The 16158-nt window shown below is 45.0% G+C and overlaps 1 protein-coding gene across 4 annotated transcripts in view; it reads right to left on the bottom strand.

Annotated features, from left to right (window-relative positions):
• VPS53 (VPS53 subunit of GARP complex) overlaps positions 1-16158 on the bottom strand; it is a 185197-nt gene that overhangs the window by 24429 nt on the left and 144610 nt on the right. For all 4 annotated transcript variants that reach the window (XM_054256975.2, XM_035299267.3, XM_035299268.3 and 1 more), the window contains 2 exons: positions 13821-13903; positions 12312-12390 (listed from right to left, as the gene is read on the bottom strand). In XM_054256975.2, coding sequence (XP_054112950.1) covers positions 12312-12390; positions 13821-13903 — 162 coding nt within the window. The remainder of the gene's footprint in view (positions 1-12311; positions 12391-13820; positions 13904-16158) is intronic.

Raw genomic sequence — 16158 nt, 5'->3', positions numbered from 1 at the left:
TCAGTAGTTCTGAGGTCTTGCTGTCTCTGGCGAGAAACCACTATTTTTATAGAGCTCTTGGGGAAAGGAAAAATTCAATACCTAGAGAACTTGTTTAAAATAATCACACTGTACGGGGATGATTCCTGAGCCATGGGAAGCTCAAATGACTCCTAATGTTTCTTCAAATCAGCAGATAGTATATGTTAAATGCTTGAGGAATGTGCACACACAGAATAGCAGGAAGGGACCTGCATCTTCATTTAAGAGATAAGAAAACCAATGACATGAAGACTCCCACGCAAGGTTTCCTGACCAGGCTCCACACAGGAAAAAGAACTCTAATTTATTACCAGGAAAACCCAAAAACAAACCAGAAAGAAACAGTAGAGAGGTCTAATATGGACTGACTTGATACTCTAATGCTCTGGTTATGTGAAATGTTTTCCGCATTACCTTTTATCTTATTTAAGAGGCTTCTTTCTCCATATGATTTGGAAGATGTGACTCATACAATGAGCATCCTAGGTGACTTTCAATGAGCTCATCGGATGAGGCCAAACTAAACAGGTGCTGTTAAGTCATCAGCTATTCCTCAGCTCTGCAGCAAGATTTGGAGCAGAATGTTCTGGGTAGACACTGCGAACCAGGCAGGGCTTGATGCCCCCAGTGCCAATCGACATGAAGCTCTTCCATGGTGATGACTATTACTTTCCAAACTGGCAGCTTTGTATATTTCATAATCTCAAAACAGCTTATAAGCAATTATCTCAAAGTGACAACTCTCCATTAAAGAAGGAAGCCATAGAAAGAGGCGGTGATATGCCCTGTCACCAGTTACAAAGCAGCTCAAAGCAAGACTGAGCAAAGGGCCTGGGATTTCCTCACATTCCCACTGGTTATTCCGCACGTCACCTAACCCCGCCTGAGAATCACTGGTTATTACACACGCGCATCACCTAACCCCTCCTGAGAATCACTGTTTATTACACATGCGCGTCACCTAACCTCTCCTGAGAAGCACTGGTTATTACACATGTGCATCACCTATCCCCTCCTGTAAATCACTGGTTATTCCATATACCTGTCACCTAACTCCTCCTGAGAATCACTGGTTATTACACACGCGCGTCACCTAACCCCTCCCGAGAATCACTGGTCATTACACACGCATGTCACCTAACCCCTCCTGAGAATCACTGTTTATTACACACATGCGTCACCTAATCCCTTCTGAGAATCACTGGTTATTACACACGCATGTCACCTAACCCTTCCTGAGAATCACTGGTTATTACACATTCGCATCACCTAACCCCTCCTGTAAATCACTGGTTATTCCATATACCTGTCACCTAACTCCTCCTGAGAATCAATGGTTATTACACACGCGTGTCACCTAACCCTTCCTGAGAATCACTGGTTATTACACATGCGCGTCACCTAATCCTTCCTGAGAATCACTTGTTATTCCATATGCCTGTCACCTAACTCCTTCTGAGAATCACTGGCCAAGTCACTATGCGTCCACATTTGGAATATATGTGAAAAGAACTGATATGCTTGAATACACTGGCTGGGCACAACTCCATTGGTCAAGTTAAAAGAAGCAATTAGCAAACGCTAAGTGGAGTCATGATTTTAAATTTAAGTCAGCTTAGTGAACTAAGAAAATGATTTAAGTACTACAAAACAGTAAAAGTTGACCTTGCCTGGAGTATTTTTTAAAAATGTGGCACACTCATAGTTTCAGCTGAGTGAGGCTGAGGCAGGAGGATCACTGGAGCCCGAAGGTTGAGGTGGCTGGGAGCTATGATTATACCACTGCCCTCCAGCCTCAGATGGCTAATGCTTGCCAGCATCCACCACAGATGTGTGAAGGTTTGGGTCATATCCTGAATTGCCCAAGATATCTATATTAAGGCCTAATTTAGCTGGTCACTTTGCCTGGCCCTAAGCATGTATCATCTCATTCACTATTCACACATGATCTCACTTAGTTCTCTCAACAATGAGATGAGGAAGTTCAAAAGCTCAGAGATTAGGTATCTTGCACAACATTTCATAGCTGGTAATGACAGAGATGGGACGACCAGGTCTATCTGAAGCCGAAACACTATATCAAGGTGCTTGGTAGACAATTTCCCCCCGGACTCCCCCACCCCAACACACGAAAATAATAAAATCACTTAACTATGCCTTGGTTCAGGGGAAGCCTTGTTTCTCAAGGAGAAGCTAATGAAACATACAGTGATCAAGCAAAGGACTCTTTATATATATTTTTTGAGACAGAGTCTCACTCTGTTGCCTGGGCTGGAGTGCAGTGGTGCAATCAAAGCTCACTGCAGCCTTGACCTCCTGGGCTCCAGCGATCATCCCAGCTCAGCCTCCCAAGTAGCTGGGACCACAGGTGTACACTACCATGCCCAGTTAATTAAAAAACTTTTTTTTTTTTTTTTTTTTTTTACTTTTTGAAGAGATGGGACCTCACCATGTTGCCCTGACTTGTCTTAAACTCCTGGGTTCAAGCAATCCTCCTACCTCAGCCTCCCAAAGTGCTGGGATTACAGGCATGAGTGACCGCACCTGGCCCAAAGAATTCTCGAAAAAGGAAAGAAACAGTGCCTTGCATTGGAAGAGAAACATCATGAAAAGCCATCAGCAGAAATGGGACTTCAACTCTTCCAGGTGAACTTTTCATTACACATTTAGGAGTTACCCCTCCATACTTAACCATTGTTCCTTGTTGTGCTTTTTGTTCTGGGGGCTTGGGTAGAGTTGAATACCAATGTCAACTGGTACTATCTAAACAAGACCCGGTTTGAAGATAATAAGAATGATTGATGAGGGCCTCCCGGACGAAGTCTAACCTCCACAGGAAAAGGCTGCGGGGCCCAGAGTATGCCAGTGCCTTGGTTCCATGGCCTGGGCAGGAAGCCTGTGCCCTGACACTCCACAGCAGGGTTGGGGGGCCAGCACTCTTTCTAGACAGAGGCTGCAGAAGCAGGGAACGTGGATCAGAGAACAGCACTCCACAACTAGCGCCAATAGATCCTGTTTCTTCCTGTTGCTATAGGAAGCTTGGAAGAGGATTCTTGAAAAACTGAATACTAAAATTCCTACTTCTTCACTGGGTTAGAGAGACATAGCACAGACTGACACTGGGCTCTGGAAGCATTTCAGACAACTCCAGTCTCACGTGGTAATTCTGGCTGCTGGGGTGTTAATCTCAAGCAGTACTTACTCAGGCATGCAGGCAAATGCTCGCTCTCACTCTGAGGCTTGGGGGCTCCACTCACACAGCATCTGCTGTGTTTATAGGTGCTTTCTGCAATGCAGCAGGGCACCGAGCATCGGGTGGGGAACCCAGAGGTGCAGGAACGCTTATCAAGAACCTACCATACACCAGGCACTGTGCCTGACATTTTCACATGAACTGGGAGGTGTTACTACTCCTGCTTTATGAGTGACAATAAATGATGACGAGACAGGATTGAGGACAGTGAGCGACCCGCCTAACGAAGCGTTAACTGCTAAGCCAGCAGGAAAGGTAATTAGGACGGTATTTAAGAGGCTGAAATTGAGTCAGCCAGTCTGCTATGACACTGGGCAACCTTCTCATGTGTGACTTGGACAAGCCACCTGATTGCTCTGAGCCTCAGTTTCCTCATCTATAAAACGGGGATGATGATAACATCTATAATCGATTACTGAAAGATAATGCATAGAATGCTCTTAACACAAGGTCTCACACATATTAATTCCATAGTAAATTCTACATACTGTTATAATTTTAAGAATACTTGCACTAGCACTAAAAATCACTAAATTTGGATAACTGAAAATTATCAATTCAGAAATTTATCAATTAATTGAAATTATGGTGATTTAAATTTTTTTTCAAAAAAAAATCTGGTGGGGTGTGGCGGCTTTCGCCTGTAATCTAAGCACTTTGGGAGGCCAAACCAGGTGGATCACTTGAGGTCAAGAGTTCAAGACCAGTTTGGCCAACATGGTGAAACCCTATCTCTACTAAAAATACAAAAATTAGCCAGGCGTGGTGGCAGGTGCCTGTAATCCCAGCTACTCAGGAAGCTGAGGCAGGAGAATCGCTTGAACCCAGGAGCCAGAAGTTGCAGTTAGCAGAGATTGCGCCACCGCACTGCAGTCTGGGTGACAGAGTGAGACTCTGTCTCAAAAAAAAAAAAAAAAAAAACCCCAGCCAGGCGCGGTGGCTCACGCCTGTAATCCCAGCACCTTGGGAGGCCGAGGCGGGTGGATCACGAGGTCAAGAGATAGAGACCATCCTGGTCAACATGGTGAAACCCTGTCTCTACTAAAAATACAAAAAAAAAAAATTAGCTGGGCACGGTGGCACGTGCCTGTAATCCCAGCTACTCAGGAGGCTGTGGCAGGAGAATTGCCTGAACCCAGGAGGCGGAGGTTGCAGTGAGCCGAGATCGCGCCATTGCACTCCAGCCTGGGTAACAAGAGCAAAACTCCGTCTCAAAAAAAACGAAACAAAACAAAACAAAATACCCTGTATTTTCTAAAATGAAAGTGATTTAGTTTTATCATAATGGAAAAACACCTATTTTATGAAAAAGCTGTGTCTTTCCCTGGATCTTCTGAAACATATCTGCATTTTAATGACTGAGGAAAATGAGAACAGACTTGAGAACTGTTCTGTTTCCAAATGTCTTTAGGGGATCGTAATGCAGCCTCCTAAATGAATACATGTTCACAATCCTGAAACCTAATATAATTACGTGCCAGATGGTAAGAAAATCTAATTTATTCCATTTGTTTTTTCCTAAAACTACCATTAATGGGCAAAAAACTAAGTGTGTTTGCTTCTGAACAGAGACTTATTCTTTCAACTGAGGGATGTGAGCAGCTTAGGAAAAAGCACGTGGTGAGGAGGTAGCCATGGGACCAGCAGCCCCACTCAGGATCCACAGTTCTTTAGCCAATATACAGAGGCATATTCAGACATACTCATTTCTAAGGATTTGTGGGATTTAAATCTAACAGATAGAACCCTTTGTATTTCCACCAAAACACTCCAAATAACCTTTTCCAGAATCAGGAGAATTGGTTTTACTTCTATTTTCACTATTATAAGCTACATGGCTTTGGGCATAATATGAAAAAGAAAGAAAAAAACAAATATGCCAGAAGAAAAGTTCACTAGTTTTCAGGGAAAAATATACAAAACAGATTGGAATATATGGGTTGGGTGCTCAATACATTTTCTTCCCTGTAGAGAAGTCCTGGTGCAGGCCGGGCGTGGAGGCTCACACACCTGTAATCCCAGCACTCTGGGAGGCCAAGGTGGGAGGATCACTACAGCTCAGGAGCTTGAGACTCGCCTGGGCAACACAGCAAGACCTCATCTCTACTAAAAATCAAGAAAACTAGCCAGGTGTGGTGCTGTGCACCAGTAGTACCAGCTACTTGGGAGGCTGGGGCAGGAGGCTCGCTGGAGCCCAGGAGATCAAGGCTGCAGTGAGCTATGATTGCACACCATTGCACACCAGCCTGAGCAACAGAGTGAGAAATGTTTTAATAAAAGAAAATAACAATATGGGAAGAAAAGTGGTCTGAAAGTTAACTTTGCTGTGACTCATAAGCAACACTAGGTTCATCTCAAAGTCGGCATTTCGGAGGGACCCCTCAACTTCTATGGTATTTTCCTTCCCCTTCTTGGGCCTGGCTGGGAAGGCTGCACCTGCAGGTATTTCTACCAGACTCTGCCGATATCCCCTCCCCTTGTCTAGCAACAGGGCTCTGGGCCACACCCATGGGAGCTCATACTCCTTCAGTCCGTTTCTTCAGTCAGCTCCAGGATGCCACCTGCTGAAGTAAGAAGCCCTGCGAGGTACCACTGAGGAGCAGCACTTGCTCCTCAACAGTGCTTGTTATGACCTAAAGATTTCAGGGATTCTGTAACCCCACCATCTCCTGCAAAGATGTCCAAGTTTCCTGCTGTGCACAGACCAGCTCCACCCAGCTCTGTCTGCTCGGCAGAGTTCTCTCTGTCTACGTCTTACTTGTTTAGCAATCTTTGGTCACAGGGGTGTTTGCGGTCCTTCGGTTCTTTCTCTCACTTGGCTTCCTTACCTTCAAAGTCACTCAGGGTGTACGACAGTTCAGCAAATACTGTGGTATGCCATGGGTTTCCAAAACAGACGTGTTGGACACAGCCCTCAAGCTGCTCAAAGTTTAACAGGAAAGACAAAGACCAAAAAATGATTACATAACAAAGCAGAAAGGTAGTCTAGGTACTGTGGTATCTTGAAGGGGAAAGAGGAATGCTCTGGCTGAGGCAAGAAACACTGATGTAGAAGAGCCAAAGCAATGTAGAAAAAGAACACAGTGGAAGACTCATACTTCTTGATTTCAAAGCTATTATAACTAAATAGTGTAGTACTGGCCTGAGGATGGACATATAGATTGACAGAATAGAACTGAGAGTCCATAAATTATCCCACACATCTATGGTTAACTGATTTTTCACAAGGGTGTCAAGATCATCTAATGTGAAAACAATAGTCTTTTCAACAAATGGTGCTGGGAAAGCTGAGTATCCTTTTAGCAAAAGAATGCTGCCAAATCTTTGCTTCACACTACATACAAAAATTAACATGGAATGAAGACCTACATTGTTTTCCTTTTTTTCCCCTATATATTTGTGAAGACCTAAATTTAAGAACAAAAATTAAATTCTTATTAGAAACCACACAGTAAATCTTTATGATTTGGGGTCAGGCAGTGGTATCTTAGATATTGCTCTCTCTCTCTCTCTCTCTCTCACACACACACACACACACACGACTCCAGAAAATCAAGGACATTATCGAGAAAGTGAAAAGACAACCTACCCATAGAATGGGAGAGAATATTTACAAATTTCATATTTGACAAGGGATCTAGTATCAAAATATAAAAAGAACTTTTATAATTCAACAACAGAAAGACTACCCAATTTTAAAATGGGCAAAAGATGTAACATTTCTTCAAAGAGAATATACAAATCGCCAGGAGCACCTGAGAAGATGCTCAACCTCTTAGTCATCAGAGAAATGCAAACTGAAACCACAATGAGGTACCACTTCACACCCACAAATATGGCTATAACAAAAAAAAAAAAAAAAAGGAAAATAAGTTTTGGGGAAGATGTAGACAAACTGAATCCCTTACACTTTGCTGGTGGAAATGTACAATGGCATAGTCATTTTAGAAAACCGTTTGGCACCTGTAATCCCAGCTACTCAGGAGGCTGAGGCAGGAGAACTGCCTGAACCCAGGAGGCGGAGGTTGCGATGAGCGGAGATCACGCCATTGGACTCCAGCCTGGGTAACAAAAGCGAAACTCTGTCTCAAAAAAAAAAAAAAAAAAGCAAACCGTTTGGCAGTTTCTCAAACTGTTAAACATAAATTGACCACACGGCTCTTGCAGTTCCATTCCTCATGTACATGTTTTTTGTTGGTTGGTTTTTTTGTTTTCTTTGAGACGGAGTCTCCCTCTGTTGCCCAGGCTGGAGTATAGTGGCACGATCTCAGCTCAATGCAACCTCTGCCTCCTGGGTTCAAGTAATTCTCCTGTCTCAGCCTCCCAAGTAGCTGGGATTACAGGTGTGCACTATCATGCCCGGCTATTTTTTGTATTTTTAGTTAAGACAGAGTTTCACCATATTGGCTAGGCTGGTCTTGAACTCCTGACCTCAGGTGATCTGCCCACCTAGGCCTCCCAAAGTGCTGGGATTACAGGCGTGAGACAGCACACCTGGCCTTTAGGTACATATTGAAGAGAACTTAAAACATGTTCACACAAAAACTTGTACATGAATGTTCACAGCATTATTCAAAATTAGAAAGAAGTAACTCAAACGTCCAACAGATGAATAAATAAACAAAATGTGGTCTATCCTTACGACAGCATGTTATTCAGCGACAAAAGGAATGAAGTGCTGACGCATGCTCCACCATGAATGTTCCCTGAAAACACAACACTGAGAGGAGCGAGCAAGGCACAAGACGCCACACGCCGTGTGAGTCTACGATGTGAAATGTCCGGAGGAGGTAAACCCGGAGACAGCAAGTAAACTAACGGTGCAGGGGGAATGAAAGACTGCTGACAGGCATGGGGTTTCTTTCTGGGGTGATGAAGATGCTCTGAAACTAGGTGGTGGTGGTAGTTTCATGACATTGTGAATATACTAAAAACAACTACACTGTACATTTTTATTTATTTATTTATGAGACAAGGTCTCGCTCTGTCGCCAGGTTGAAGTGCAGTGATGCAATTTCGGCTCAGCGCAAACCCAGCAATTTTTTTGTACTTTTAGTAGAGGTAGGGTCTCCCCAAGCTGGCCAGGCTGGTCTCAAACTCCTGACCTCAAATGATTCGCCCTCCTCATCCTCCCAAAGTGCTGGGATTATAGGCGTGAGCTATTGTACCTGGCCAACTACTGTACACTTCAAAAGGATGAATTCTGTGGTTTTTAAACAGGGGCAGACATTTGAACTCAATCTTAACGGATGTGCTCGTTGGGTAGACCATAGCAGGAAGGAAATTCTGGGAAGAATAAAATGAGGAAAGGCACAGAAGCCACAAAAGAGCAATGCACATTCAGGGAAGTGAACATAGCTATAGCTGCAGAAGAAGGCATATACTCAGGAGTGGCAGAAATAGGCCTGGCAATGCAGTGAAGAGGCAGACAGTGAACGTGCTATATGCCAGCCAAGGAGGACGCCATGGGGTGCCTTCCGTGAGAATGAGCCTCCCAGGAGAATATCACCAAGTTACCTGGCTCAATCCATCTTGTTAGGGAAGCCTCCTTCTGTCAACTCAGAATCATCCAACAACTGCACTCCACAGTGGCAAGCCAACAGTCCTTTTTACATTTATAAGATACATTTATTTACAGTATTGGTTGTTCTCAGTTTTCTTCCCAGCAGGGTCTAGACTCCATGAGGGCAGCCTCGTTTCCAATCTTAACTGTGTCGGTCCAAGTACAGGAGGACAGCCTGAGGAACCCCTATGAGAGCCTGAGGAACCCCCTATGAGAATAGCAATTTCAACCAAACGCTTTCGCTTTCCTAACTTCGCAGAACTTTGCTCATGTTTTCACTCTGTGTGAAATGCCCTCCTAATCACAGATTCATTCAAAACTTCGCCCTGATCTGTTTCAAACACCACTTCCTTGTGAAGGCCTTCCTTGCCACCCACCTGGATGTGAACTCCTCCTTCTTTTCAGAAGGTGTGTTTTGTACTTTTCTTCTGGCACTGATTTCCTCATCTCTTCTATTAAAGTTACTGGGCGCTGCTCTCATCTTACACATCCCTTGCCCCTCACCTACTGGAATCCAAACACCTTGCAAAAGGTTTACACCTTTCTGAGCCTCGCAGATCCCAGCACTGTGCTGGGCAGTCTGAACTGAACTGTTCAACCAGCAGCAAAAATGATAGAATCAGAGACAGAAATAACCATGCTCACAAAAGTTTCTAAAAACCCGAGAAGAAACTATACAAAACGGGATGCGGGTACAAATAACAGAGTGTGTTGAATCAATTTGTGACAACTTGGCTTGTTTATTTCTATCACATGGGTTTCATTTTGCTAGAACCCCCGAAGACTCAAACAAAAAGTAATGGCCTCCCAGCTGCGCCGTTCCCAAGTCTGTGGTTTTCCTGTGATATAAACAAAGGACTCTGGAGACACAGTCTCTGTTACTGTTTGCTGGTGTGGGTATGGAGAGGAGGGGAGGGTGGGACCGGGCAGGGTTTGAGGGAAATCCACCGAATGAACTGACAGTTCCTATAAGCAACACCTGCAGTGTTAAACCCCTTCCAACTGTGATTTTATTGAGAAAAAAATTCCACTCTTCCTTTGGTAAGTGTAAAAATTCTTTTACCAGCTGCATTCCAATCTAAAGCGTGTGGCAGTTCAGGAGATGGCAGCTGGAACAGATCACACTCAGGATGCAGAGAGCGCTCACCAGCAGCGAGGGGACAATGAGAGTCTGCAAACGAATCCTCAGAGCCTGTTCGTTCAAAGAGGGTTGGCCTCAATCTGCCTGCTCAGAGTGTCCTCCTCTGAACACTGAGAATACTGGACGTACCCGTCAGGACTGGACTGGTAAAAAGATCAGCTTTTGGAATAAAACTGTGACATCAGCTATTTTAGGATTGCCACTTCAGTTCATAAAACCCTAAAGCGTACATTTTGGTTAAATATTTACAATCTACTGCAAAACCAAATTCAGACCAAATGTCTGCTTACACAACCTTGTAACATGGTCAGGCCTCCTGATGAGTGGGAGAGGGAGCTAGCATTTAATGAGAACTCAGTATGTGCCTGGGGCTGGGCCAGGAAGCAGCACTTAGTATGTGCCTGGGGCTAGACCAGGAATGAGCACACACTACGTGCCTGGGGCTATGCCAGGAATGAACACTCCCTACGTGCCTGGAGCTAGACAAGGAATGAGCACTCACTACGTGCCCTGGGTTGGGCCAATCTGATCCATGTTCCGTCCTCACAGGGATTCTGGGATGCAGAAATCCACAGTCTACACAGGGCTGTGGGCCCAGGTGATGTCATGTTGGCCCACACAGGTGAAGTGATTTGCTCAACGCACACAGGAAACATGGAAGAGTTAGGTCTGTCCTCCCACTGCCCTCTGCTACTGGCCAGTACAACCCCAAAAAATTCCTTCTCCAGAATTTCCAAGAATGCTATAAGAGCCTATGACTCTAGAGCAGACATTGGCAAACACTTTCTACAAAGGGTCAGAAAGTAAATATCTTACTTTTCTTTTTAGCTTTATGGGCTATACAGTCTCCATTGCAATGACTCAATTCTACCAATGTATTGCAAAAAGGCAGCCATAAGTAAATAAAGGAACATGGCTGTACCCCAATAAAACTTTATTTTCACAAATTAGCAGTGCACAAGATTGGGTTCCCAGGCCCTAGTCTGCCGACCCCTCCCCTACAAAGTTCTAGAGTAGCAGCTTCCTGTGATTTGGGTTTGCCATAAAAAAGGCCCATTTCCAACTTCAACAAAAGTGAGTCTCCCTATTCAAGTGTGTGGTGGCTCATGCCTGTTATTCCAGCACTTTGGGAGGTCGAGGCAGGCAGATCACCTGAGGTCAGGAGTTCGAGACCCGCCTGGCTAACAGGGAGAAATTCCGTTTATACTAAAAATACAAAAAAAAAATAGCTGGGCCTGGTGTTGGCGCATGCCTGTAATCCCAGCTACTCAGGAGGCTGAGGTGGGAGCATCGCTTGAACACAGGAGGCGAGGTTGCAGTGAACCAAGATCACGCCACTGTACTCCAGCCTGGGCAACAAGAGGGAAACTATGTCTCAGAAAAAAAAAAAAAAAAAAAAAAAAAAAGAAAGAAAACAGAAAGACATGGTCTGTGCACTTAGGGAATTTACATTTATTTGGGAAAAGGCACAGGCACATAAAAGCCAAAAATAGGAACATGAGGTAGCACTTGGTAAGTGTCAAAGGAGCGGACTTTGAGGGCCAGAGGCTGACTGATGGGGCCACTACGGTATTAGAAAACCAGAGTTCACAACCTGATCAAATAATCTTGCATTGGTACCAGAACTCAGAGTCAGAAAAACCTCTCAGTGGGCAAGAATGAATGAGTCAGAAGTTACTGCTCTAAGGAAACTACCGCAAACACCCATTCTGGTGAGACCACACCAAGGTTTTCAGCATGTGTCAGATGCCAATCAAAGACATCTCAGCTGGGCACAGTGGCTTACGCCTATAATCCCAGCACTTTGGGAGGCCTCGGCAGGACGAATGCTTGAAGCCAGGAGCTCAAGACCAGCTTGGGCAATACAGCAAGACTCTTAGCTCTAGAAAAAATTTAAAAAGTAGCTGGACACAGTGGCATGCCCCTGTGGTCTCAGTTACCTGGGAGGCTGAGGCAGGAGGACTGACGATTCTAGGGTTGAGGCTGCAGTGAGCTATGATGGCACCACTGCCCTCCAGCCTGAGTGACAGAGACCCTGTCTCTAAAAAATAAAAATAAACCACAGACAGCATCTCCTTTAGACTCATCAAACACATTCATTTCATCTCTCTCTTTTTTTTTAGCTATCTTCCAATACTGTGATGCTCTGTCTCAATCTAAAAGGACAAGCAACTGACCGCACTCAGGGAACAGCATAAAGTGAGTGCTTTAAGGACTCGTGGACTCTTTCCATCCTCCTCCTGGCCAATCCGTTAAGCTCTGATGAGCCTGGAGAAGCTACAGACCTTGGGCTGCTCCTTAAGTTTTCAAGATGCCATTTCCCAAGACCTTACCTTGCTCATGGCGGTCAGGGCAGGATCACAGGCAGCATCCAGATCCTGAACCAGCAGCTGAATACTACTGGAGATAACGCTGCAAATCAAACAAATCACTGTGGTCACCCTTCAAACAGTTGTCTGAATGACAGACACAATCCCTTCCAAATGTTTTAGGGCCTGTGTAAAAATCAGATTCATCATTTTTTTTTTTTTTTTTGAGACGGAGTTTCACTCGTTACCCAGGCTGGAGTGCAATGGCGCGCTCTCGGCTCACCACAACCTCCACCTCCTGGGTTCAGGTGATTCTCCTGCCTCAGCTTCCCAAGTAGCTGGGATTACAGGCACGCGCCACCATGCCCAGCTAATTTTTTGTATTTTTAGTAGAGACGGGGTTTCACCATGTTGACCAGGATGGTCTCGATCTCTTGACCTCGTGATCGACCCGCCTCGGCCTCACACGGTGCTGGGATTACAGGCGTGAGCCACCGCGTCCGGCCCAGATTCATCATTTCATCAGTGAAGTCTGAGCTTTAATAAATGACAGTGGAGGGAATAGTCTGGCTCTTTCTTCACGTCCTGGTTTTATCTGGGTATGTCCTCACGTCCTGGTTTTACCTGGGTATGACACAGGGTCCCTGGCCAGTCTCCCCAGTCACCACCCCCAGTATCCCTGCTCACATCTTCCTCCAAAAGAACTGAAGAAAATAAAAAGTTAAGAGAAGCGGGAGAAATAAACTAAGAAGAGAATTTTTATTTTCCTCAGTAAGTGGCTGGTGTGAAAGCTGAGGCTTGGCCCATGCCTGTCTCGTTTAATGGCAGTGGAACAGCAAATGACCACAACGAAAATGCCACACGGTCCTAACAGGGAAAGGAGGCTGTAGTGCTTGAACTTCCCGGATGGAGCCTCTGCCACCCCACATTCTCACACCATCAGTGGCTAAAATCAAGCCCTTTCTACTTTATACTTTAAAACACTGAAGGTAGACCTGTCCTTCTGTGGGTTTAGGCAGAAGCAGATCAGGGATGGCCAAGGAAGAATGTCTTCTCTGAGGTTCTTCTTCACAGTGAGATAATAAAGGCCCCATAAGCTAAAAGTGCAACTGCATTTGAGGAGTCACATGGGAGAGGCACCAGTTCTGAGGCTGCTTCTTAGTGCCCTGTAGGGACAAATTCTTACCTGATAGAAAGCTGTTAGGTTTTCCAGTGAGTGAAGCCAACAGCCTGAGGCATGCCGCTAGGTAGCGGAGAAAGGGCAGGCAGCGAGAAAGTGTGTGTAACAAAGTGTGTGCAAGGTATATACGTGTGCAAGGTACGTATGTGTGCGAGGTGTGCATGTGCTAAATGTGTCCATCTCTCCAGTCAGATTGATTCACTGAGTCAGACTTAGACAAGCTGCTGGGTAGCAGAGAGAGGGCAGGTGGTGAGCAAGCGTGTGCGACATACATACGTGTGCGAGGTACATGTGTGAGACATGTACGTGTGCGAAATACATGTGCAAGGTACATATGTTTGAGAGGTACGTACGTGCTAAATGTGTCCATCTCTCCAGTCAGATTGATTCGCTCAATCAGACTTACATCCACTTTTTCTTTGAGTTTTTCTTCCAGCTGTTGGAAAATGGAAGAAGTATCACAATTCTAATAGTTAACTGAGTTTGATGATTCAGGCATAATTCCAGGAACTTTTAATTCTTACAATCTTATGAGGAAGAGTCTATTATCCTCATTTCACAGATGAGAACATAGAGAAGGGGCCTACCCAAGACAGAAGTGGGAGGGCCAGGAATCAAACCTCCTCCAGAACCCGTGCCCTTCAGCATGGTGACACGGTCCCTGCCGTCATCAGCCTACAGCTGGGGACAGAGACGTGGTCCCTGCCGTCATCAACCTACAGCCTGGGACAGAGATGCGGTCCCTGCTATCATCAGTCTACAGCCGGGGACAGAGACGCGGTCCCTGCAGTCATCAGCCTACAGCCTGGGATACAGACGAGGCCCCTGCAGTCATCAGCCTACAGCCTGGGATACAGACGAGGCCCCTGCAGTCATCAGCCTACAGCCTGGGATACAGACGAGGCCCCTGCCGTCATCAGCCTACAGCCTGGGACAGAAACGGTCAACATGCTCCTGAGCTCAAAGGAAAATACAACCAGACCTGGACTTGTAAATCCTTGAAAACAACCCTGGGAGTTGATTAATCTAGCACTGTAAACCTATTACACAAACTCTAAGAATAGCTAATGTTTTATCTTTTTTTTTTTTGAGACCGAGTTTCCATCTTGTTGCAAAGGCTGCAGTGCAGTGGCATGATCTTGATTCACTGCATCCTCTGCTTTCCAGGTCCAAGCATTCTTCTGCCTCAGCCTCCTGAGTAGTTGGTATTACAGGCATGCACCACCATGCATGGCTAACTTTGTATTTTTAGTAGAGATGGGGTTTCATCATGTTGGTCAGGCTGGTCTCAAACTTCTGACCTCAGGTGATCCACGCACCTTGGCCTCTGCAAGTGCTGGGATTACAGGTGTGAGCCACCGTGCCCAGCCGGGATAACTAACGTTTTGTCTTAAATGTGAAAATGCTGTTGGGGAGCATAAATTAGTGTAACCTTTTTCGAAGGCAATTTATTCAAAAAGCAAAATTGTAAATACATACACGGTCTAAACCAGCAATTTCACAACTAGAAATGCATTTCAATGAAATAAGGGGAATAACATATAAAGATATGCAAGTATTTTTGCAGTATTCATTAATTCAACCAATATTTACTGAAAGCCCACTTTTTCAGGCTGTGTAATAGAGTAAGAGAGCTACTCAGTGAGCAAACGGATCAATACTGTTCTCATAAAGCCTACATTCTGGTGTGGTTTTATATTACTGAAAAGGTGGAAACAATCTACGTATATATTTGCAAGGGATTGATAAAACAAATTATGGCACAGGGGTATAATGCTTCAACTCTTCAGCAGCCTCTTCCTATGACACCGAAAATAAAATCCAAACTCCTGATTGTGAACTGGGTCCTGACAGTTGTCTGGCCCCGTCTTGCTACTTTCTACCTTCCCTGCTAGGCCTCAGTTATGCTGGCCTTTTAAACTTCTGAGACACACCAGGGTCCTTCGCCCTCAGGACCTTTGTACGTCATACTTCCTTCTTCGTCGCCCTGCTTGGCCCTGCTGACCTGCTCCCCTGCTTTGCTGCACCCCCGCCCCCTTTCCAAGCCCAGCAGGCTCCTCACATGGCAGTCTCCTTCCCTAGGCCCCGGGTCCCTGCCTCAATCTCACCTCCTCAGAGAGGCCCTCCGTGACTACCCACGTCAGTAGGCAACTCCCTCATTCTAGCACTGCCAAGTATGTTTCTTACCTAATATCACAAAACTGAAGTTACATCTCAGCTGGCTGGCTTCTTTATTACCTGGTTCCCCCATTAGGTTTAAGTTCCATGCCAGAAAGAAACTGCTCGGTTCACCTCTGTTAATTAGCACCAAATATGGTGCTTGGTGCACAGTAAGTGCTTACTGAAGATGTCTTGCAGGAAAAAAAGAATGAATGGAACAATCTTGCAGGTGTTTACAAGGCTGAGGCAATACTGACATGGAGAGATGTCCAGATTGAGGTAAAAACAAAACAATGCTGCTTTGTTATGGAACCATATGCAGAGCACCAGCCCATTTTATTTAAAAAGATACAACCAAAAACTACTTGAAAGCTTATACGGTAAATGGCGGTTGCTCTGAAGGGTGAGATGATGGGGAATTTCATCCCATATGTGTATGTTCCTATGACATTTGAAACTTTTTAAAAGTGCGTATCACTTAAACTATTTAATAGGAAAAATTTCAAACATCTACAAAAATACAGAGAACAG

The sequence above is a fragment of the Callithrix jacchus genome, chromosome 5, assembly GCF_049354715.1.
Source record: "Callithrix jacchus isolate 240 chromosome 5, calJac240_pri, whole genome shotgun sequence".
Classification (NCBI taxonomy): domain Eukaryota; kingdom Metazoa; phylum Chordata; class Mammalia; order Primates; family Cebidae; genus Callithrix; species Callithrix jacchus.
Note: the sequence above shows the minus strand (reverse complement) of the source record. Positions and strands in the feature narration are given on the sequence as shown.